The sequence below is a fragment of the Hevea brasiliensis genome, chromosome 8, assembly GCF_030052815.1.
Source record: "Hevea brasiliensis isolate MT/VB/25A 57/8 chromosome 8, ASM3005281v1, whole genome shotgun sequence".
NCBI classification, from domain to species: Eukaryota; Viridiplantae; Streptophyta; class Magnoliopsida; order Malpighiales; family Euphorbiaceae; genus Hevea; species Hevea brasiliensis.
Genome location: NC_079500.1, coordinates 84,076,835 through 84,100,927, shown reverse-complemented (window position 1 = coordinate 84,100,927; position 24,093 = coordinate 84,076,835). Strand labels below are relative to the sequence as shown.

The 24,093-nt window shown below is 33.8% G+C and overlaps 1 protein-coding gene across 2 annotated transcripts; it reads left to right on the top strand.

Moving 5' to 3' along the window:
• The first annotated feature begins 2,571 nt into the window (after positions 1 to 2,571).
• LOC110660374 (ethylene-responsive transcription factor WRI1) lies at positions 2,572 to 7,417 on the top strand. 2 transcript variants are annotated; one of them, XM_021818678.2, is made up of 7 exons: positions 2,572 to 3,053; positions 3,149 to 3,231; positions 3,388 to 3,396; positions 3,489 to 3,577; positions 3,664 to 3,788; positions 4,824 to 4,900; positions 6,703 to 7,417. In XM_021818678.2, the coding sequence occupies exons 1-7, from the start codon at positions 2,830 to 2,832 to the stop codon at positions 7,221 to 7,223; spliced, it is 1,128 nt and encodes a 375-aa protein (XP_021674370.2). In that variant the 5' UTR covers positions 2,572 to 2,829; the 3' UTR covers positions 7,224 to 7,417. The 2 variants fall into 2 exon arrangements, with proteins under 2 accessions (XP_021674370.2, XP_021674378.2); XM_021818686.2 differs by lacking the exon at positions 3,388 to 3,396 and having other exon boundaries at positions 2,573 to 3,053.
• Positions 7,418 to 24,093: the final 16,676 nt, after the last annotated feature.

The following is a 24,093-nucleotide window of genomic DNA, read 5'->3' as shown; positions in this document are numbered from 1 at the left end:
TTTCTTCAAATTTTCCACCATACTAACTCAATTAACCCTCAAATCAAGAATTAAAAGAAAAAGGGTGAGAGATTATGCACTAACCTTTAATGGCAGCTTATGAACCTTATGAAAACTTCAAAATTTTTCTTTTTCTTGGCTGCCTACAAGCTTCGCAAGGTGTGGGGATGAGTTTTGATGAAGGGACTTGTGACTTTAGGTGGAGAAATGGAGAGATTGAGCTTGCATGCAAAGAAGAACATATGGAGGGAGAAAGAAGGGAGTTTCGGCCATGGGAGATAAGGTGAGGAAAAGAGGCTCTTTTTGGGTTTTAAAATCTGTCACTAGTGCCTTTTATAGTCCACTAACTTTTGGTTTAATAATATAATAATCAAGGTTTCCAATAATTCTAATTAGCCCCACTTAGGTTCCTTTAATCACACTACATGTAATTTCATATTTTCGTGGGATTTTTATGGGGTTCTCTAAATTTTTAATATTACTCATTTTAATGGACTTTTTGGTCAAAAGTCAACCTTAGGTGCCAAATAACCAAAATGCCCCTCTTCGGGTTAAGTCTCACTTTTTCGATAATATCGATCAAATCCCTAATTCGACGGTCTTCTTTAATTTTTATACTATCTATTTTATTTTTATTTTCATCATTGCCAATTAATTAAATTTTCTTTGACATTTTTTAATGTCATTATACCTCGGTAAATTTTTAATTAGACCCCGAAAATTATTTCCTAGGGTTCCTCGCGGGTCTGGGACACGGCTCATTTAACCTAATTTCATTCCATGTCTTTTATTTTTTCTCGTATTTTCTTATCAGGTATACTATCATTTTATATCTCCCCACTATCATTTAAATGTAATTCTCGGCATTCTGACTGTCTAAACAGACGTTAGTCATCGAAACAGTAGGATGTACGGACTACCTACGGTGAGGGCGTTACAATGTAATTATTAAAAGTTGATGTGCTTGGCTTTGATTTATAGCAACTTATGTAATGTGTAAGAACTAAATAACCATTAATTTTCATGTGAACTCTAAAACACTCTTTTATGTATTATGTTATGAATGAATGAGCTAGGCTTTGGCATTCATGATGTTAAGGCTCAAATTTGGTGCCACTTTTAAATGAAATGTTTTATGCCACAGAATGACTGCTAAAGTATAGTGTTGACAAAGTTGCTTTGAGTTATGTATCTATATGTAAAAGTGATGTTTTTAACATAAGCTCGCTACGGGTACCAACAACCTTAAACAGACTCATTCCTTGGAGCCGATAATAGTTTTGAAACTAAATCGTTATAAGGGCCAAGTAGTTTTGTTCATATAATTTCTTCTTTGGAGCTATATCAATCTTTGTAATGAAGTCTTATTTTCCTTGTTTGTCTTATAATCAACTGATTTTAGTTTTAGTTTCTTCGACATATGATTAATTGGAGTTTTTGTGTTAGGTCCATTTAGAGATTAGATAGACTGATTTTTAAATTGATGTCACAATACAAATGATTTTTTTAATATTATTTATTGATTTGGGATGTTGGGCTTTTAGAATTAAATTTTCAATTGATGAGATTTTGATGATTGGATATGTTTTATATTCTTTGATGTGCATTCTTTATTTTTGGGTTTTTTTTTTTTTTTTTTTGATTTCTAAGTTTTTGGCTTATTGGGAAATTAAGCGAGGAGGAGGAGGAGGAGGAGGAGGAGGAGGAGGAGGAGGAGGAGGAGAGAGGAAAAAGAAAAAGGATTTTAATGTAAGGGGAGGATAGTAATTTCTTTTGTAAAAATAAGAGCAAATCAACAAGTTAATCTAGAAACTTAGAATATTCAGTTACACAGTAACTTTAATGGTAATGGAATTGAAATTGAAGGTGTTTTAAAGAAGAAATTTAAATTCAGTAATTAATTGAAAAATAAATAAATAAAGTATAGTAACTAGAGTGAAAATTAACCTATATACGGCACTTCTCCCGAATTTATTTTGAACTCATTAAAAAATTATTTAAATTCCATCTAAATTAAAAATAGAGATAAAAACTTGGATATTAATGGAGATTTTTTTTGCTATTAATATAAAATAAAAGTGAAAGGAAAACATTATTTAACAAAAATCTCTAATTTTGGTTGCAAATAATTTTTGAATGTAGTTCTTAATTAAAATTTTTTATAGCTTATAATTATGCAGAAAATCATATATTTTGATATACATAATGAAATACATTAAATTTTTGTGTAAATGTAACATATGCTGAATATTTTATATTTTAAAAATTGCTTTACACTCACCCACTGTAACAAAGTATTTTCCAATCTCGAAAGCTAGCGTGTCATATTAGTCATGGCATAAACCTTTTTGGCGTTGTCTTCATTCTAAAAATTGTAAGGTTCTTGCAAGGAGCAGCAGCTTACGCGTATATAGGTCTAAAAACCGCATTGGCAGCATGGCTGAACCATAAGCCAAGTGTAGGCCATTAAATCAACTCTTGGTTAATTAACCCATGGTTAAACAACTCTCGCTCTCTCTCTCTCTCTCTCTCTCACTCTCTCTCTCTCTCTCTTTATATTTTTATTTTATTTATAAAATATCCTTTTCACTTCTGCTTCTTTCCTTGTCTGACGTCTGACTCTGTATTCTTGTTTTGGTAAACCACTTCTGGTTACCAAAATACTCACCTCTTCTTTCAGCGAAGTCACAAAATATAAACCAGCAGAGAGACCTAACCATATCGATCTTCTAAACTCTTACATTAAGTTCCTTTTTTTTTCCTATCCTGGTGTCTCTCTCTCTCTCTCACTGCAGGAGCTAAAAGAAAGAAGTGCCCAGAACAGAGTAAATGAAGAGGTCCCCTGATTCATCATGCTCTTCTTCTTCATCTTCTTCCTATTCTTCCTCTGCTTCATCTTATTGCTTGTGCTCTGATACTCCTCCCAATTATCATCTATTAAGATCACAGCCCAACTCGAAACGTGTTCGAAGAATTCAAAAGAAGCAAGACAAATGCCAGATTAATGCTATCACCAGCAGCAGAAGAAGCTCCATTTACAGAGGAGTCACCAGGTATACAATAATATGGGTTTTTATTGATTTGGGCATTTTATATGTATATATATGTTTTTGACAAGTTTTTCTTTCTGCTGGGTTGATGAAAACAGGCATAGATGGACAGGTAGGTTTGAAGCTCATCTATGGGATAAGAGTTCATGGAATAACATTCAAAACAAGAAGGGAAGACAAGGTGAATTTCCTAATTAAATTATATTTTATATATATAAAACAATAAAGGAGATCTGTAAATCTTCTTCTTTGCAATATCTTATGTGTTCTGACTGTGCGTTTATTCTTGATAATCCTTGTCATTGTAACGTTCATGTACACTTTTGTCGCTGCTTAGTTTATTTGGGTAAGTACTTGCGATCTCAATCCAATATTTTAATCCATTCTTCATTTTATTAAAAAAATTTATTAATTATTTTTTTAATTTGGAAAATGCAGGGGCGTATGATAATGAGGAAGCAGCTGCTCATACCTATGATCTTGCTGCCCTAAAGTATTGGGGACCAGATACAACATTGAATTTTCCGGTACTAAGATTGTTGGTTTTTCTTTTTAACAAAATTTGAAGATTTGAAATATTTTTATATTTAAAGAAATTAATTGATGGGTGCAGATAGAAACATACTCTAAGGAGCTTGAAGAGATGCAGAAGATGAGCAAAGAAGAATATTTGGCATCTCTCCGACGGCGAAGCAGTGGCTTTTCTAGAGGAGTGTCTAAGTATCGTGGCGTGGCTAGGTAATTTCCCACTCCACTTTACTAATACCACATCTTTTCATCAATTTGTATTTTTATCTTAACTTTTTAATTTTATTTTTGGTATCTTAATATTTGATATCAGGTGTAATTATATTTAATTTCTAAAATTAAATTTACAATTAAATATAAAAGTAAAATATTTGTGATAATTTATAATTACATTCAAAAGTTTCAATTTTAAATTATAAATTTAAACTTTTGAAAATTTTTAAAATTATAGTTAAAACCTAAAATAGATTTAGAGAAATTAAAGTTTTATCTACTAAAAATATTAATCAAACGGCCTAAATTTTATTACTCGAATTCATAAAAATTTATATTTTAAATGAGTTAGTTTTATTATTTTGATTGATATGGTCATTAATTTTTAAAATAATTAATCGACAAAATTATTAAAATAAAAAATTTTAAAAAATAATTTTAAAGCGTTTAGTTACGACATTAATTATCATAATTATAAATTTTTTAAGAACAAAATTTAAAATTTTCAAATTAATTTTATATTTTAACTATAACTATACCCAATCTCAAATATTTTGATTAATTTTATCAAATATTAGGTGAGATTGTAACTGTAAATTGCTGCATACCTTTAGCTTTTATATCTATTCGCAAATTTAATTTTATAAATCAGACACAATTGTACGCATCAAACTTTAGAATATCAAAATTAAAATTGATACAAAAACGTAAAAATAAAATTATGAATTATTTAGTTTTTTTCCAATTGGCCACTAATATTTTACTTCGTTTTCGTATTAGGATTTTATACAGTAATTTGATTTAGCTAATGATATTCAAATAGTTGTACAATAATTAGCTCTAAATTAAATTTAATTAATTTTTTTATTTAAAATAAATGAAATAAAGTTTTTAAACTTAAAAAAATTATATATATATATATATATATATATATATATATATATATATATATATACACACGTATATATGTACACACACGCATATATCTTCACTCTCTTAATCACAGCTACTAATTATTTGAAATTTTGACAGGCATCACCACAATGGGCGGTGGGAAGCCCGAATTGGACGAGTTTTTGGCAACAAGTATCTTTACCTCGGAACTTATAGTACGCTTCTCTTCCAAGATCTTGCTTCTAATAATATTTTATATTTATTTTTATGTAGTTTTTTAAACTGAGTTTAGAGACATTAAGCCAACCAATTCATTACTTCTATAAAAATTTACTATTTTAATATTATTCACCAAACTTATATATCATTTTCTCCATCAAATATGGCTATATGTCGTATATTTTTTGTTCGTTTGCTTTGCTTTTTCTCAAGACATTTAATAATTAATTCCTTTAACATCTCTTTCTAAAAGGGAGATGGAGAATCACAAAAGAATTGATTTATTAATTAATAGTTAAATTATTAATATAGTATTTTTTTTTAAAAAAATGTATAAGATACAATTTTGAAAAGAAAAAACCCCAACAAAATAAAAATGAAGATGGGTAGTGAAAATGTGAGATATGTAATAAGTAAAGGTTTTGGAAATAAGAACAGAAATGTGTAGTGACTGTACAGATGGATACTTGCACGAAGGACAGCAGCTGGAACTGCGCCAGCTCCACGAGATGTACAAAAAGCTAACCTTTAGTTTTAGATCAGATCTCACAATTTGATTTGGCTTCACGTTCCTTGTTTTCTCTAGCTAGTTTACAATGTGATACCCACATTTTCTACTTGCCACTGGGTAGGCACGTGACTCATCGTTACATAGACAAGAAAAGGTCACGTTCTCCTTAACAACAAGAAGAAAAAGATTACACATTTGTGTGCTTGTTTCTTCAAGAGCCTTTGAATCTAAGAACTAATAAAAATTAATACCACCCATTGACAGTATATCGCTCTAAAATTAACATTAATAATAATAATAATAATAATAATAATAATAATAATAATAATAATAATAATAATTAAGTGCAATAATTTCTCGTACTATATTAATTAAAAAAATGGTTAAATTTTGATTCTTTTTTATAAAAATTTTAAATTTTAGAAAAATCGACAACACTAGCTAGGATTACCAAAATATTTAACATTTTCTGTTTACATTAATTAAAAGGATTTTATGCATAATTTGGAAAATATAAGAGTCACATGCTTAGAACGTTTGGAACATGTATAACGTATCTATGAGAAGGTTATATTTATTTATGTTTACAATATTCACAACATTGTTTTCAACATTTACAACATCTACAAGTACAAAATTCAGAATGTTTATGCACGTACCCAGTTATTGGACACAAATTAATTAATTATTCAATATGCTTCGGAAAAAAAAAAATTCAATAATTCATGTTCAATAATTGTTTTTTTTTTTTTTTTAATGACATGTTTGCGTAATCTTGGCATTAATTTTCATTTCTTTTTTCATTTAGTGGAATACACAAAAGAAATTGCATGGAAAATGTTGAAAATATTTGCTAAAAAAAGAGTGAATGTATTTAATATAAATTCAATATTATATAAAAATAAATTATTTAATAATTGTTAAATTAAATATTTATATTAAAAATATATAATTAATTAATTAAAAATATATAATCAACCTACAAACTTAAATTAAGTATCCATACTCAAATAAAGTATATGGGTTGTAGGCATCCAATAATTTCTCATTTTCTCAATTTAGTAACATCTCACATTCAGACCCCACACCCTAAACTAAACATGATGACAGATTTGGTTAGTTGTGCTGTCTATAATTTTATATTCTAAGGTTGGAGATCTTGATGCGAATTTAATATCAAATTGAAGAGAGAGCTCATCATCATGAGTAACATACAGTAGTCACGTCAGCTTCATTTTAATGCTAAAATTTAATATGTTTTATTTATTTATTTTGCTGTTAAAAAAGATACACAAGAGGAGGCTGCGGCAGCATATGATATGGCTGCAATAGAGTATAGAGGAGCAAATGCTGTTACCAATTTCGATATCAGCAATTACATAGACCGCTTGAAGAAGAAAGGTATCCCTTTAAATCACATCCTTCCGGCAGACCCACTTCTCAACTGCTCCATTGAGTCGGAAGAAGCAGCCGCCGAAGCCGATGTTGAACAATCGTCATCACCATCATCACCACTGCCACCACAAGAAGAAGAACAGCAGACAGCCTCACCAAAACCGCAATGCACACAGCTTCCAACATGCATGGACACTTCAACGATGATCGTTATGGACCCGATCGAAGAGCATGAGCTTAATTGGAGCTTTTGTTTAGATTCAGGATTGACTCCTCTGCCAGTGCTTGACCTTCCACTAGAAAATGCCAGCAAGTTACCAAGCTTGTTTGATGACTCAGGCTTCGAAGACAACATTGACTTGATATTTGATGCGTGTTGTTTTGGAAATGATGGGAACCGATGTGGAGTCTAGGGGAGCATGGAAAAGGAAAATGGGAACTAGAGGCTGTCTTGTACTTCAAGTTCTCCATCTTGTTCGACAACCAGCTCGAGATTGTTTTCTATTTGAACGGTGAACTGTCGAGGTTAATTTATTTTGAGTTTGTTGGTGCAGTCTGTTGTGGGTATATGGTGAAAATAAAGATTAATTCGAAAATGTTCCTTCAATGGTTTTTTTTTTTTTCCCCTTATCTTTTATATTTAATCTAAAAAGGAAAGGAGTAGAAAAGGTACAAAACTTGCAATTTTTTTTTATATTTAATTAATTTTAAAGTTTTACTGATTTAACTATTAATTCTGTGGTCGAACCCCGTGATCCATTTATCGAATCACTTGAAAGTAGAATCAATGCACATTTTGCAATTACAAACCAACACTGAGATTTATTTATCTATTTATTTCTTAAGAAAAAAGTATAACGAGAACTTTTGCTTGAATCGAGTATCTTTTAATTGGCTAAGGGACTGTTTATTTGTAAAAAAACATTTTTTTTTATTTTTTTTTAAATTTATCTATTCACTTATGACAATTATTATATTTTTAAAAAAATTAAGAAAATCGAAATATAATGTATTCATATGTGTAAACTTTTAAAATTTAATTAAAATTTAAAAAATAACTATGCTGTTTTTCACTATATTTTACAATTTTTTCCAACTATTTTTAAATGAAATGCTATAAATAATTATTTAGAACAATATTATTTAGAATAATAAAAATTGATTATATTATCATAAAATAAATAAATAATGCATATTAAAATATTAAAATTGAAATGTTTTTAAATATATTTTATAATAATTTATTTTTTAATTATAAAATATATAAATAAACTTTTAAGTTTAGAATTAAAAAATTATTTTTATAATTAATAGTATGCATTTATCATATTTTCTCTTATTTTCACAAAAAATGAAAACTAGAATCTTCTTAAAAATAAAAAAGAAAAATAAAGAATTGATTTTACTAATAAATAGGGTAAGACATAAAAAATGCATTCAATTGTCAATAATAAACAATAATTTTTTAATTAAAAAAGTAAAATAACTATTCGTATACGAAGGAATTAGGGTTTGAGTCACCGATACGAGTCAACCAAATTCATAGCCTTATTTATTAAATAAATAAATTAATAAATATTGTTGATATTACCCACCCTAACCCGAGTAAAAAAAGTTAGCAAAAGTTAGCGTGTAAGTTAAAGGTCCACCATGGCAGTTAAAAAGTCAAGAAGTTTGATCAGAAGGTCAACACGGTCAAAGAGTCTTAGTAGGAAATCAACCAGAGCATCGGATGGCTCGGTCTGAGCAGGTTGAGCATTATACAGCTCGACCGAGACCAAACTGAGCATAAATATGCACAAAAGCATCCAAGCAATAGTTAGACAATACACTCACCCATCTTACTTGAGCAACATCTTGTAACACCCCTATTTGTATAGCCTAGTATATTTCACTGTTCCGGTGACCGGTGTCGGTCCGGACAATTAAGGAGATTAGAACCACACTTAAGACAACTAGAGAAGCCATAAACACAAATAATTAGTAATGTTCAATTAGTTGAGTATAAATAAGAAAAATAGAACATAAGAAGTTAAACGAGCCGAGAGTCACAGCGATAGGTGACCTTCTCGAGAGCGACTGCGAAGTCATTTTAAACTCAAATTTCAAACCGTAAAATATGACGCCGCGGTCCTTAGGACCCTTATAAACACAATGGAAAAGAGAAAATCACGAAAAAGAACTGTTAAGCCAGTTAAATAATTAGGTCAGGGAGTCGAAAGAAATATTAAATTATTTGCAAACCGGGATGAACTAGCGCGGGGCAATTTGGTCAATTGACCCCAAGAGCTGACTCCTGGCCTAACTGTCAAATAAAATCGGAAAAAAGAAAATTTCGGAATCGAGAATTAAATTAAAGAACTAATAAAAAAAAAGAGAAGAGAATGGAAAAGTTAAAAGGTGATGACATCATGCATGACCTCATGCATGATGCCATAAAGAATATAATTTATTTATTTATTTATTTGAATTTTTGGTCTTAGTAAAGAGATAAAAGACAAAAGAAAAGAAAAGAAAAAAAAAATTAAAATCCTCATCTTCCTCAAAGTGGACGTCTCCATCCTTCTCCTTCCCTCACCATTGCAAATCTCATTTTAAGCTTGCTTCAAGCTTTGAAACCCTTACCAAATCCCAAATTCTTCTATAATCACTCAATAAAACCTTATTCCCTTCCCTTGAGAAAGAAATTTAACAAGAAAGAAAGAAGAAAAGAGGAGGAAAATTGAAGATTGGATATCAAAGTTGAGGTAAACACATCAATTTGAAAGTTTGAGATTATTTGTTGTGTTTTTAGCTTGAATTACTTGTAAATAAACTTAAAATAAAAAAAAATATGTGTGAGGGACGAAACTGAAATTCGTCCAGCAGGGACGGGAGAGTGATTTGCATGAGTTTGATTGAGTTAAACATGTTAAGATGCTTAAATGAGTTGAAAGATTGTGTTTATATGCTTTGAATTAGTTAATTGCAATGGATTAAAGTGGTTAGGGTTTGAGACCTAGGGTTTTGAGGCAAAAATTTGGAGAAATTTGTAAATGGTGTCTTTGAACCTCATGTGAAGTGAAAAATGGTCATTTGTGACCAAATGAGGTGTGTTAGAAGTGTTGGAATTAAAAGCCAATTCGGATTGGATAAGGTCATGTGCTGGCAGCATGACTAAAATCTCCTTTGAGGGACCAAAAATGAAATTTTACAAGTCCAATGGATATGGGACCAATTGGGAATGAAAATAGGCACTAAATGACACAATTTTCATTTAGGAAGTATGCCCAAAAAGTGACTAAAACCTAGTGAACAAATTGACCAAAGTTGAGAAATCACAGTCTGCCTCTGCACAACCTGACCAAATGAACAGTGTTTGTTTATTTGGTCATAACTCGAGCTAGGCATGTCAAAATGATCTGAAATTTTACCAGTGGTTAGATGAGATATAGATCTAAAACTTTCATGAAGAACACAAACCCAAATTATGCCATTAACCAAATCAGGGTCACTGAATCTGCAGACTGCAAATTTGCCATTTGAATAGTAAAGTTTCAATGGCTATAACTCTCTCTAGAAAACTTCGATTTAGGTGATTCTTGAACCGATGGAAACCTAAGGCATAGTATAACATTTCATATGAAGAAAGTTAGACCAAATTATGGATCTAACTTGATCAAATTGCTGAACAAAGTTGGAATTAATAATCTGCCAGAACAAAATTCTATAGCATGAATAGTAAACATAATTTACTTATAACTTGAGCTACAAAACTCCAATTGGAGTGATTCAAAAAGGAAAATAAACTTAAGACAATAGGGAACATTTTCTATGCAGAAAGTTTTGCCAAATTCCAACAGTAAACTGACCAATGAAACAGTACAATTAAGGACACCAAAACTGAAAATTTGGCTATTTTGCCTAAAAGACCTAAGTTTTGAGAAAATGGCCAAAACCAACAAGTTTAGTGGCCAAAATGTGGTATGTGGGTGAAGTTGGAGTTCCCATACCTATTAAGCCTTAGAAAGTCAACAATTTAACTTGAATAGTGTAGTGAATAGTAACTCGAAACACAAAATTTCGAGAACGTCGAGTTTTGCACGTTAGAGCTAGGTAAAAAAAATAAGGCTAAATTTATTTTTGGATTTATGTTAAATTATGGTACTAAAACATTGTAAAATTGTGTGTTTTAGTTGAAAAGAATACCGGGAAAGAACCCGAGAAATCGAGTCAAGGCCAAGAGGCGACTCGCTTGAGATTTGTGCACAACGTATACTTTTTATAATCATCTTTTGGATACTGTTTTTAATAATGTGAAATATTGGATTATGGCATTCTTATGATGTTTGATCTAAATTTTTGAAAGTTATTATGTATATTTAAAATGACAATGTTTAGCAAATTGTTAAGATAAGTTTTGAAACCACAGTGTCATGACCATATATTTGAACACCTCACTAGCACGACTAGTGGGGGTAATTAGTTTCAAATTTTGACTCCTTTGGAGAAGTGTTGAGGTGTGCTAGTAGAAGAGGATGTGAATGGATATCCATATATTTGAGCTAGCTAGCCTTGTGATGTGATTTCTCTTTAGCCTCTGGTTATTGAGATTCTATTTGTTTTGAATGGCATGATCTAACTGTGGGTTTTATGAAATGTGTTTTGATACTTTGAAATGAACTTGGTTTGCATTAAAATCTCATAATTCATGTTTTATGTTTAATGCTCATGTTTAGTCAAATTTTTTTGAATAAATGTGATTTAAGTTTTGCATAAAGATTATTTTAGTATATTGTGTACCACTGAGTCCTAGTACTCAGCGATAGCTTTTATTGCTGTCGTAGATACAGAGACTAGAGGAGCAGCAGACTGAGCTGCTGAGGTGTGAGGAGCTATCAGCTTAAAGTCATCGGGTATAATTTATACCCTAATTGTAAATATTTCTTTTGATGTATGTATTGCATATAAAAGTATGGACATGTAAATGGGTCTTGAGCAGCTTGTACAAAGTTTGTATGAAGTTTGTAATAAAAAAATTTAGTTTGAATTTCCTTTGATATAAATTTTGTAATGATGTATATATATAAATTGTTTTGTCTCTAATGAAATATGAGTGGAATTATTTTATTTAATTTGAATGAAATGTATTGTTAGTGTTTTGAGGATTATTGAATTTTGAACTTGAGAAATTGATTGAAATGATTGTGGAGTTGTTGAAATGGATTGAGTTTGATTGTGAAATTGAAGTAGTTGTTGAGAAAACATTTTTAGAAGTGCTTTTTACAGGTATTTGAAGAACTGGTTTCTCAAAATACAAACAGAACTCTGTCAAAATTTTTATAAAATTTGCGAAAAACTAAAATGGACCAAAAAAATTAACTAGTTTTAATTTTAACTAAATGTTTTAAATATTTATTAGAAAATGCTCACCACTTATCAAAAATAAGAAAATTGTTTTAAAATCCCTTGTAGGGTACTTAATGAGTTATCGGTAGGTGAAGTTCGGTAGTTCATTAGGTATTCTACGGGATCATATTATGCCTTACAAAGGGATAAGGTGTGACATGTTTTAGTGGTATCAGAGCAAAATTTTGAAGTATGTTTTAACTTGAGAATTTGTGTCTTTCTTTGTTAAGTACAAACTGCTCAATGTCCATATTTGTTACATACAGTGCATTACATCATGAATATGAACTCCATGTGTTGTTCAGGAGATACCCTAACTTCAGACTAAGATGGAAGAAGGGGATCGCTCAGTTGAGCAGTCTGTTGAAGCTGAGGCACAAGGGGAAGCCCCAGCTTTACAGAATGTCAGTGGATCTGTAGCACCAGCCCCACAAATGCCGCAGTTTCTTGCACATTTTGCACAGCAGATGGCTGCGATGTTTCAACAAATGGCTGGGGGTATGCCTGTTCAAGCTCCACCCCAACCACCTGTGGCACAACCATTGCCTCCAGCCAAACAGTATGACAAGTTATTAAAGTATGGGGCTGCAGAATTTAAGGGTACAGTGGACCCTTTAGAGGCAGAGCAATGGCTTGGAAGAATGGACAGAGTATTTAAGAAGTTACACTGCCAAGATAAACTGAAGTTTGAGTATTCTGTGTCTCTACTACAAGGGGATGCGTATGATTGGTGGAAGACCATCCCCCACAGCTTGGCTGAACCACCAGTGCTGACCTGGGATGACTTCATTAGAGAGTTCAGACAGAAATACATCCCAGATGCATATGTTGATCAGAAGTTACAAGAGCTTCTGAGTCTAAAACAAGGCAACAGAATAGTGGCAGAGTATGAGAGGGAGTTCTCCTGCTTAAGTCATTATGCGGGGAGTCTCCTTTCCACCAGTAAGGCAAGGTGCAAGAGATTTGAGACGGGTTTGAAGCCTAGTATAAGGATGCAAGTTGTGGGATTTCGACACAGCAACTTCTCAGAGCTTATGTCTCAAGCACTTGAACTGGAGAGAATTGAATCAGAAGCAACCCCAGTGAAAGAAAAATCAGAAAAAGCTGAGAAATCAGAAAAAGACAAGGGGGAAAAGTCAGTAGAGCCGAGTTCTGGTGGTACCTCTGAAAAGAAAAAGTAATTTAGTGGACCCAGCAGGGGTCGAGGTGGAAGATTTGGTAGGGGAAGATTGTAACACCCTCCCGGTAGCAACTCCGTACATTCTACTGTTTCGGTGACCGGTGACGGTCCGGACAGCTAGAACGTTCGGAAAAATATTTAAACTAAAGTGAGGAATCATAATTAACTCAAATATTAATAAGAAAAATTTAGTAAAAATTTTAGAAATAAAATACAACCAAGTTAAATGAGCCGGTGCCCAAGCGATGGGTAACCCAGAGGGAAGTTGCGGTTCTCGCAACTAGGAGCCCTAGACCCGGGAAAAATTCATAAAATAATTTTTGGGACTCCAGAGAAGGGTCATTGAGGTTCCTATGGCATTAGAATGCCAAGAAAATATTTAGAAAAATTTTTCAATTGGTACAGACAATTTTGACCCATTAAGCCAAACGGAGGGCATTTTGGTCATTTCGCATTCAGAGACGGTTTTTGACCGACTTGTCCAGTTAAGTAAATAATTATTATGACATAAAACATGAATTAATATTTATGAGAAAATAATTAAAAAATGAGTGAAAGAAATAAAGAAAAGAAAAGAAATAAGATTAATATATATAAATGATGTCATGATGACCTCAATTAAAATTTTTAAACAAATGGGAGATTAACAAGTTTTATTAAGGGATAAGAAAGATATAAAATAAGGCCAAATAATAGAAATAAATTATCATCTTCCTCTTTGTTTCCCATGGCCGGCACCCTTCCAACACTTTCTTCCTCCATTGTTGCTCAAATTGAGCTTGAAATCTCCCAAAATCCAACCTTAAAATCCTAATATCCTTTCACAAAAATTCATCCCCACATCACAAGGCAACTCTAGGCAGCCATAAGAAGTAGAAATTCTAAGGAGAATACAAGTCCAAGAAGTGCCACTTAAAGGTTAGTGCACATATATACCTAAAACTCTTTATTTCCATGTTAGAGACTAAAAAGGAGTAAGAATTGGTAAGTCAAATGAACACAATTTATGTGTATGTATACCATGAATTTCGGCAGCCCTAAGGAAGGAACAAGATTGAGTGTTTTGATGGACTAGGAGTGAACTAGAGATTATGTTTAAAGTATGTAATTATAAGGATAATGAATTAGTTGGTTAATTAAGGTATGTTGTGAAAACTCATAATGGGAATTAGGGTTTTGGGAGAAAAATTGGACTTTGCTTATGAAATTGTTAAAGAACATTCTAATGGTCAATTAGTGACCATTTGAGGTAAGTTGACCATAATTTGGAGTGAACTATTGCATGGCAAACTAAAATGGGTAGGCTGCCTAGTGACAGCAGCAGGGAGGCCGTGAGTCCAGCCTGTTTGGACTGCCATATCTTTGGCTGTGTAGGTTCAATTGGTGTTTGGCTAATTGGACATGAAACTAGACATATAATGGCACAATTTTTCTGAAGAAACCATGCCCAAAAGACCAAAGAAAGTAGACCAAAAGTTGGCCCCAATCCGGATACCCTGCAAGCAGATTCTGCAGAATGACCAAATGAACAGTGTTGGCCATAACTCACTGTAAAATGGTCCATTTGACCTGACGTTTTTACAGCAAGTAGATAAGATATAGAAAAACAACTTTCATGAAGAAACCTACCCCAAATTATGACCAGAACCTATCCAACAAGGCACTCACAGTCACTATTCATTGTACTGTAGATTTGGTAAATTCTGCAGTTTTCAAATCCGGCTAGCTGTGGTTTTTGGACCATATCTGGAGCTACAAAACTCCAAATGGAGTGATTCAAAAAAAGAAAATCAACTAGACAAAATATGGAACAACTTTCATGTTTGCCATTTCCTCAAATTTCCACTGTAACAGTCCCTAATGGAACAGTAAATTTATGGCACAAAAACTGAAAATTCTGCCCCTTAGTGCTAAGTTTGGAAATGGATTTGGTGATTAATTCCAACAAGTTTTAAATGCAAAATGTGGTACATTGGGAGTGTTAAAACCAATACACCTATTTTCTATCCAAAAGTCAACATTTTTGTTGACTAATGAAGTGAATAGTGACACCAAAACTTGAAATTCACAAATTGAAGAATTTTAAAGTATCAAATGCCCTAGTATACCTAACAAGATTGGTTTGGATAGTTTGGCATGCCAATAGGGTTCAGTTAGCAGTACTGCACATGGCATTATGCCATTCTGTGATTTTATGACTTTTAGCCATTTTGATATTGTGTTGAGACTTGGCCTCGTGCCTAATATTAATTACAGCTTGTTAGCTGTTCTGTTGCACATCGGGAGATACATATGTGACCGATGGTGTGACGGCCCGAGGTACTTGAGACCCAGTGCCAGTTTACCCGTTTATCCAGTCCAGTCGTCCAGTATAGGTTACTTGGGCAACCAAAAGAATGAAAAGGGACAAAATTAAAGAAATAAACAAATATAACAAATACAAAACAAATAAGGCATATACATTCAATACATATTTATTTTCTGCTATTTCCTGTTATTTTATTATTGCACCACTAAGCATTATTGCTTAGCGCGTTGCTTTTGCCACGCGTAGGTTCTGGAGATACTGATCGAGAGCCCAGTAGACCGCAGACTGGGTGAGTCCATCCTGCAGCCTGCATAGTGTCCGTGTCACCTCACCATCTACAGTGCATTGGTAGGACACTAGGTTTCATTTTGGTATTTTGTAACTAATTTTTTTTTTATTTTCTCATATGTATTTGGATTTATGTAATGTATTTTGATGTTCATGTAAATAATGAGAATTGTGTTGGTGAATCGAAAATGTGAATATTTATCTGTGAATTGTACTTGATTATCACATTAGATGAATGATTGAGAAATGAAATTGAAAAATGTTGAGATTTTGATATTGGAGTTTGAGAGTGATGAGATATGAATATTGGAAGTGTTTTTCACAGGTTCCGAAGAACTGTTTTCTCCATTTTTAGCCGGTACTCTGCCGGATTTTCTATAAAATTTTCGGAACCTCAAATAAATAATAATTTTGATAAATGGCTTAAATAAATTATATTTCATAAACTATATTCAAACTACGACAAAAATTGATTAAGGTAAAATAGAGTGTGCCGATACACCGTGTGACATTGCTTACTCGGATATTCTGTACACGGGTAAGGGGTGTCACAAAAATTTTTTGGACAGAGACCCCCTAGGTCTGGTTAGCAGTAGAGCAGGGGTTCATATTCTGCCCGCCCCTGTGATACTTGTGGCAAGATTCATTGGGGGAGGGGGGGGGGGAGTGTTATTGGGCCATTGGAGCCTGCTTTAACTGCGGAGGCAAGGCTCATTTAGCAAGAGATTGCACCAGTGCTCTGACTTCGAGATATGGTCCAACTCCTATTACTGCCGAGGGATCTATTCAGAGTCCTGCTCCCAGAGGTTCACAGTCAGTTGGTAGAGGAAGAGGCAGAGGTAGAGGCACTGCTTTAGGTAGTCAGGGCACAGTTGGTCAGTTGGCACAAGGGAGTGCTTCAGTCAGGGTTTATTCAATGAGACAGCAAGAAGAGGCTGAGACTTCTGATGTTGTAGCCGGTACATTCTCTATCTCTGATCAAGAAGTATTTGTATTGTTTGATCCGGGTTCAACCCATTCATATGTTAGTGCTAGCATAGTCAGTTCACTTGCTGTTCCATGTGTGCAAATAGATTTTGAAGTGCTAGTAACTAGTCCATTAGGACAATAAGTCTGGGTCAACAGAATTTATAGAGACTGTCCTTTGGTGATCCAAGGACATGTTTTCCTGTCAAACTTGATTGAAATGCCCTTCAAAGAGTATGATATCATCTTGGGCATGGATTGGTTAGCCAGGCATCACGCCGTGATTGACTGTAGACTGAAGACAGTCACTTTTGGTCTCCCTTTGTACGGTGATGTGGTAATACATGGGGAGAGGCATTTATTGCCATCAAACATCATTTCAGTTGCACTAGCCAGAAAAATGATCAGAAAGGGGTGTGAAGCATACTTGGCACATGTGATAGACACCCAAGTGGGGAGCCCAGACCGAGGACATCTCATCAGTATGTGACTTTTCGGATGTATTTCCTAATGAATTGCCAGGATTACCTCCAGAAAGAGAGGTGCAGTTTGAAATTGATGTTATGCCTGGTGTGGACCCAATCTCCATAACACCATATAGAATGGCACCAGCAGAATTTAAAGAGTTGAAAGTGCAATTGCAAGAATTGCTTGACAAGGGCTTTATCCGCCCTAGTGTGTCACCTTGGGGAGCTCCAGTGTTGTTTGTTAAGAAGAAGGATGGCACTCTCCGCTTGTGTATTGATTATCGACAGTTGAATAAGGTGACTATAAAGAACAGATATCCATTGCCCCGCATAGATGACTTGTTTGATCAGTTGATGGGTGCAGCTGTGTTCTCCAAAATTGACCTGAGATCAGGTTATTATCAGCTGAAAGTACAAGAGCAGAGTATTCCTAAAACTGCCTTCAGAATCCGCTATGGCCATTATGAGTTCCTAGTCATGCCATTCGGGTTAACTAATGCTCCGGCTACTTTTATGGATCTGATGAACACTATCTTCAGACCATACCTTGACCAGTTTGTTGTGGTATTCATAGATGATATATTGGTTTATTCGAGGAATGCAGAAGAGCATGATAGACATCTGCGGATTGTACTACAAACTTTGAGGGAGAAACAACTATATGCCAAAATGTCTAAGTGTGAATTTTGGCTGAAGGAAATATCTTTCTTGGGGCATGTAGTAACAGAAGAGGGCATTAAGGTAGATCCAAGTAAGATTGAAGCTGTCCTTAATTGGAGGCCACCCAGAAATGTCACAAAGATTCGCAGTTTTCTGGATTTAGCTGGATATTATCGTCGGTTTGTGAAGGGATTCTCTATGTTGGCATCTCCATTGACTAAGCTGCTTAGAAAATATGTGAAATTTCAATGGACTGATAAAATGCCAACAGAGTTTTGATGAATTGAAGAAATGTTTGATTGAAGCTCCAGTCCTGACTTTACCTACTTCGGGTAAATAATACATAGTTTATAGTGATGCTTCTCACAATGGGTTAGGCTGTGTACTGATGCAAGATCAAAATGTCATTGCCTATGCATCACGCTAGCTAAAACCGCATGAGAGGAATTATGCGATGCATGACTTGGAGCTTGCAGCTATAGTGTTTGCTCTTAAGATCTGGAGACACTATTTGTATGGGGAAAAGTGTTGCATCTACACAGATCATAAGAGTTTGAAGTATTTAGGTACCCAGAAAGAGCTGAATTTGAGACAAAGGAGATGGTTAGAGTTGATAAAAGACTATGATTGTCTGATAGACTATCGGCCAGGGAAAGCTAATGTTGTGGCTAATGCCTTAAGTCGCAAGACTATGGCAAGTTTACAGTTTACTCCTTTGTCTTTGGTACATGAGTTAAGATCATTGCATGCCAGCTTAGAGATTAATGATGATGGGCAGACAGTAGTTGCATGGCATGTATAGCCAGTGTTGATTGATCAGATTAGAATGGCTGCTCAGAATGAACAGAAGTATCAGAAGCTGATGGAAAAAGTCTGACAGGGCAAGAAACCAGAATTCTCAATCAGAGATGATGGTCTATTGCTACACCAGGGAAAAATATGTGTTCCTAATGATGTTGATTTAAGGCAAGTCATTTTGAAAGAAGCACATGAGTCTCCTTTTGCCATGCACCCTGGTGGCACAAAAATGTATAGGGGGTTAAAGGAGCATTACTGACGGATGGGTATGAAAAGGAATGTGGCAGAGTTTGTATCCAAATGCCTAACTTGTCAGCAAGTGAAGATAGAGCATCAAGTACCCACTGGGTTGTTACATCCACTACCAGTACCAGAATGGAAATGGGAAAGAATAACGATGGATTTTGTGATGGGACTTCCTAGGACACAAAAGAGTCATGATGCAGTATGGGTCATTATTGACAGACTAACCAAGTCTGCTCATTTTCTGCCAGTCCAGATGGACTACAGTTTAGAAAGATTGGCCAAGTTATACATCGATGAGATTGTGAGACTGCATGGAGTGCCAGTATCCATCATGTTAGACAGAGATCCTAGGTTCACTTCTAGATTCTGGGGTAGTCTTCAGAGAACCCTAGGAACTATATTGAACTTCAGTACCGCATTCCACCCACAGACAGATGGCCAGTCTGAGAGGGTAATTCAGATCTTGGAGGATATACTACGGGCTTATATGATTGAATTTGAGGGCAGTTGGGATATACTTGCCTTTAATTGAGTTTACTTACAACAACAGTTACCAATCAAGTATTGGGATGCCTCCATATGAAGCTTTGTATGGCAGAAAATATAGAACCCCGTTGTGTTGGGATGACGTGGGTGAAAGAAAAATGATTGGACCCAAAATTGTTCAGCAAACTGAGGAGAAGGTTAGAGTAATCAGAGATCGACTTAAGACTGCATCAGACTGGCAGAAGTCCTATATTGATCTGAAGAGAAGAGATATTGAGTATGCAGTGGGTGAAAAAGTTTTCCTCAAAGTTTCTCCTTGGAAGAGAATTATGAGATTCGGCAGAAAGGGAAAACTGAGTCCTCGTTTCATTGGGCCATATGAGGTTCTGGAAAGAGTGGGTCCTTTAGCATATCGTTTGGCACTACCTCTAGAGTTGGAGAAGATACATAATGTCTTCCATGTGTCTATGTTGAGGAGGTATCAATCAGACCCATCTCATGTACTACCAGTAGAAGAAATTAAAGTGAATCCAGACCTCAATTATGAAGAAGAACCCATACAAATTATGGCTTATGAGGTGAAGCAGCTACGGAACAAGCAGATACCGTTGGTAAAAGTGCTATGGAACCATCATTCGGGCCAGGAGGCTACTTGGGAACGAGAGGAGGACATGAAGAGACAGCATCCACAGCTGTTCAGAGATTAATACTAGGTAAAATTTCAAGACGAAATTTATTTAAGGGGGGGAGAATTGTAACACCCCTATTTGTATAGCCTGGTATATTTCACTATTTCGGTTACCGGTGTCGGTCTGGACAATTAAGGAGATTAGAACCACACTTAAGATAACTAGAGAAGCCATAAATACAAATAATTAGTAATGTTCAATTAGTTGAGTATAAATAAGAAAAATAGAACATAAGAAGTTAAACGAGCCGAGAGTCACAACGATGGGTGACCTTCTCGAGAACGACTGCGAAGTCGCTTTAAACTCAAATTTCGAAAAGTAAAATGTGACGCCGCGGTCCTTAGGACCCTTATAAACACGGTGGAAAAGAGAAAATCATGAAAAAGAACTGTTAAGCCAGTTAAATAATTAGGTCAGGGAGCCGGAAGAAATATTAAATTATTTACAAACTGGGATGAACCGACGAGGGGCAATTTGGTCAATTGACCCCAAGAGCTGACTCTTGACCTAACTGTCAAATAAAATCGAAGAAAAAAAAATTTTAGAATCGAGAATTAAATTAAAGAACTAATAAAAAAATAAAAAATAAAAAAAAAGAAGAGAATGGAAAAGTTAAAAGGTGATGACATCATGCATGACCTCATGCATGATGCCATAAAGAATATAATTAATTTATTTATTTATTTGGATTTTTGGTCTTCCTAAAGAGATAAAAGACAAAAGAAAAGAAAAGAAAAAAAAATTTAAAAGCCTCATCTTCCTCAAAGTGGACGTCTCCATCCTTCTCCCTCCCTCACCATTGCAAATCTCATTTTAAGCTTGCTTCAAGCTTTGAAACCCTTACCAAATCCCAACTTCATCTATAATCACTCTATAAAGCCTTATTCCCTTCCCTTGAGAAAGAAATTTAATAAGAAAGGAAGAAGAAAGGAGGAGGAAAATTGAAGATTGGATATCAAAGTGGAGGTAAACACATCAATTTGAAAGTTTGAGATTATTTATTGTGTTTTTAGTTTGAATTACTTGTAAATAAACTTAAAATAAAAAAAATGTGTGAGGGACTAAACTAAAATTCGTCCAGCAGAGAGGGGAGAGTGATTTGCATGAGTTTGATTGAGTTAAACATGTTAAGATGCTTGAATGAGTTGAAAGATTGTGTTTATATGCTTTGAATTAGTTAATTGCAGTGGATTAGAGTGGTTAGGGTTTGAGACCTAGGGTTTTGAGGCAAAAATTTAGAGAAATTTGTAAATGGTGTCTTTGACCTAATGTGAAGTGAAAAATGGTCATTTGTGACCAAATGAGGTATGTTAGAAGTGTTGGAATTAAAAGCCAATTCGGATTGGATAAGGTCATGTGCTGGCAGCATGACTAAAATCTCCTTTGAGGGATCAAAAATGAAATTTTACAAGTCCAATGGATATGGGACCAATTGGGAATGAAAATAGGCACTAAATTACACAATTTTCATTTAGGAGGCATGTCCAAAAAGTGACTAAAACCTATTAAACAAATTGACCAAAGTTAAGAAATCACAGTCTACCTCTGCACAACCTGACCAAATGAATAGTGTTTATTCATTTCGTCATAACTCGAGCTAGGCAGATCAAAATGACCTGAAATTTTACCAGTGGTTAGATGAGATATAGATCTAAAACTTTCATGAAGAACACAAACCCAAATTATGCCATTGACCAAATCAGGTTCACTGAATCTGCAGACTGTAGATTTGCCATTTGAACAGTAAAGTTTCAATGGCTATAACTCTCTTTAGAAAACTCCGATTTAGGTGATTCTTAAACCGATAGAAACCTAAGGCATAGTAAAACATTTCATATGAAGAAAGATAGACCAAATTATGGACCTAACTTGATCAAATTGCTGAACAAAGTTGGAATTAATAATCTGCCAGAACAAAATTCTGCAGCATGAACAGTAAACGTAATTTGCTTATAACTTGAGCTACAAAACTCCAATTGGAGTGATTCAAAAAGGAAAATAAGCTTAAAACAATAGAAAACATTTTCTATGAAGCAAGTTTTGCCAAATTCCAACAGTAAACTGACCAATGAAATAGTACAATTAAGGACACCAAAACTGAAAAATTTAGCCATTTTGCCTAAAAGACCTAAGTTTTGAGAAAATGACCAAAACCAACAAGTTTAGTGACCAAAATATAGTATGTGGGTGAAGTTGGAGTTCCCATACCTATTAAGCCTTAGAAAATCAACAATTTAACTTGAATAGTGTAGTGAATAGTAACCTGAAACACAAAATTTCGAGAACGTCGAGTTCACCACGTTAGAGCTAGGTAAAAAAAAATAAGGCTAAATTTATTTTTGGATTTATGTTAAATTATGGTACTGAAACATTGTGAAATTGTGTATTTTAGTTGAAAAGAATACCAGGAAGGAACCCGAGGAACCGAGTCAAGGCCAAAAGGCGACTCGCTTGAGGTTTGTGCACAACGTATACTTTTTATAACCATCTTTTGCATACTGTTTTGAATAATATGAAATATTGGATTATGGCATTCTTATGATGTTTGATCTAAATTATTGAAAGTTATTATGTATATTTGAAATGACAATGTTTAGCAAATTGTTAAGATAAGTTTTGAAATCACAGTGTCATGACCATAGATTTGAACACCTCACTAGCACGACTAGTGGGGGTAATTAGTTTCGAATTTTGATTCCTTCTCTGGAGAAGTGTTGAGGTATGCCAGTAGAAGAGGATGTGAATGGATATCCATATATTTGAGCTAGCTAGCCTTGTGATGTGATTTCTCTTTAGCCTCTGGCTATTGAGATTCTATTTGTTTCGAATGGCATGATCTATCTGTGGGTTTTATGAAATGTGTTTTGATACTTTGAAATGAACTTGGTTTGCATTAAAATCTCATAATTCATGTTTTGTGTTTAATGCTCATGTTTAGTCAAATTTTTTTAAATAAATATGATTTAAGTTTTGCATAAAGATTATTTTAGTATGTTGTGCACCACTGAGTCCTAATACTCAGCGATAGCTTTATTCTTGTCGCAGATCTGAGAACTAGAGGAGCAGCGTGATCGAAAGTCTTGAGGTGTGAGGAGCTATCAACTTAAAGTCATCGGGCATAATTTATACCCTAATTGTAAATATTTCTTTTGATGTATGTATTGCATATAAAAGTATGGACATGTAAATGGGTCTTGAGCAGCTTGTACAAAGTTTGTAATAAAAAAATTTAGTTTGAATTTCCTTTGATGTAAATTTTGTAATGATATATATATATAAAAATTGTTTTGTCTCTAATGAAATATGAGTGAAATTATTTTATTTAATTTGAATGAAATGTATTGTTAGTGTTTTGAGGATTATTGAATTTTGAACTTGAGAAATTGATTGACATGATTGTGGAGTTATTGAAATGGATTGAGTTTGATTGTGAAATTGAAGTAGTTGTTGAGAAAACATTTTTAGAAGTGCTTTTTACAGGTATTTGAAGAACTGATTTCTTAAAATACAAATAGAACTCTGTCAAAATTTTTATAAAATTTGTGGAAAACTAAAATGGACCAAAAATATTAACTAGTTTTAATTTTAACTAAATGTTTTAAATACTTATTAGAAAATGCTCACCACTTATCAAAAATAAGAAAATTGTTTTAAAATCCCTTGTAGGGTACTTAATGAGTTATCGGTAGGTGAAGTTCGGTAGTTCATTAGGTATTCTACGGGATCATGTTATGCCTTACAGAGGGGTAAGGTGTGACACATCTAACCAAGCGTCAACATAGAAAGTCAACCATAGGTAGGATTGTA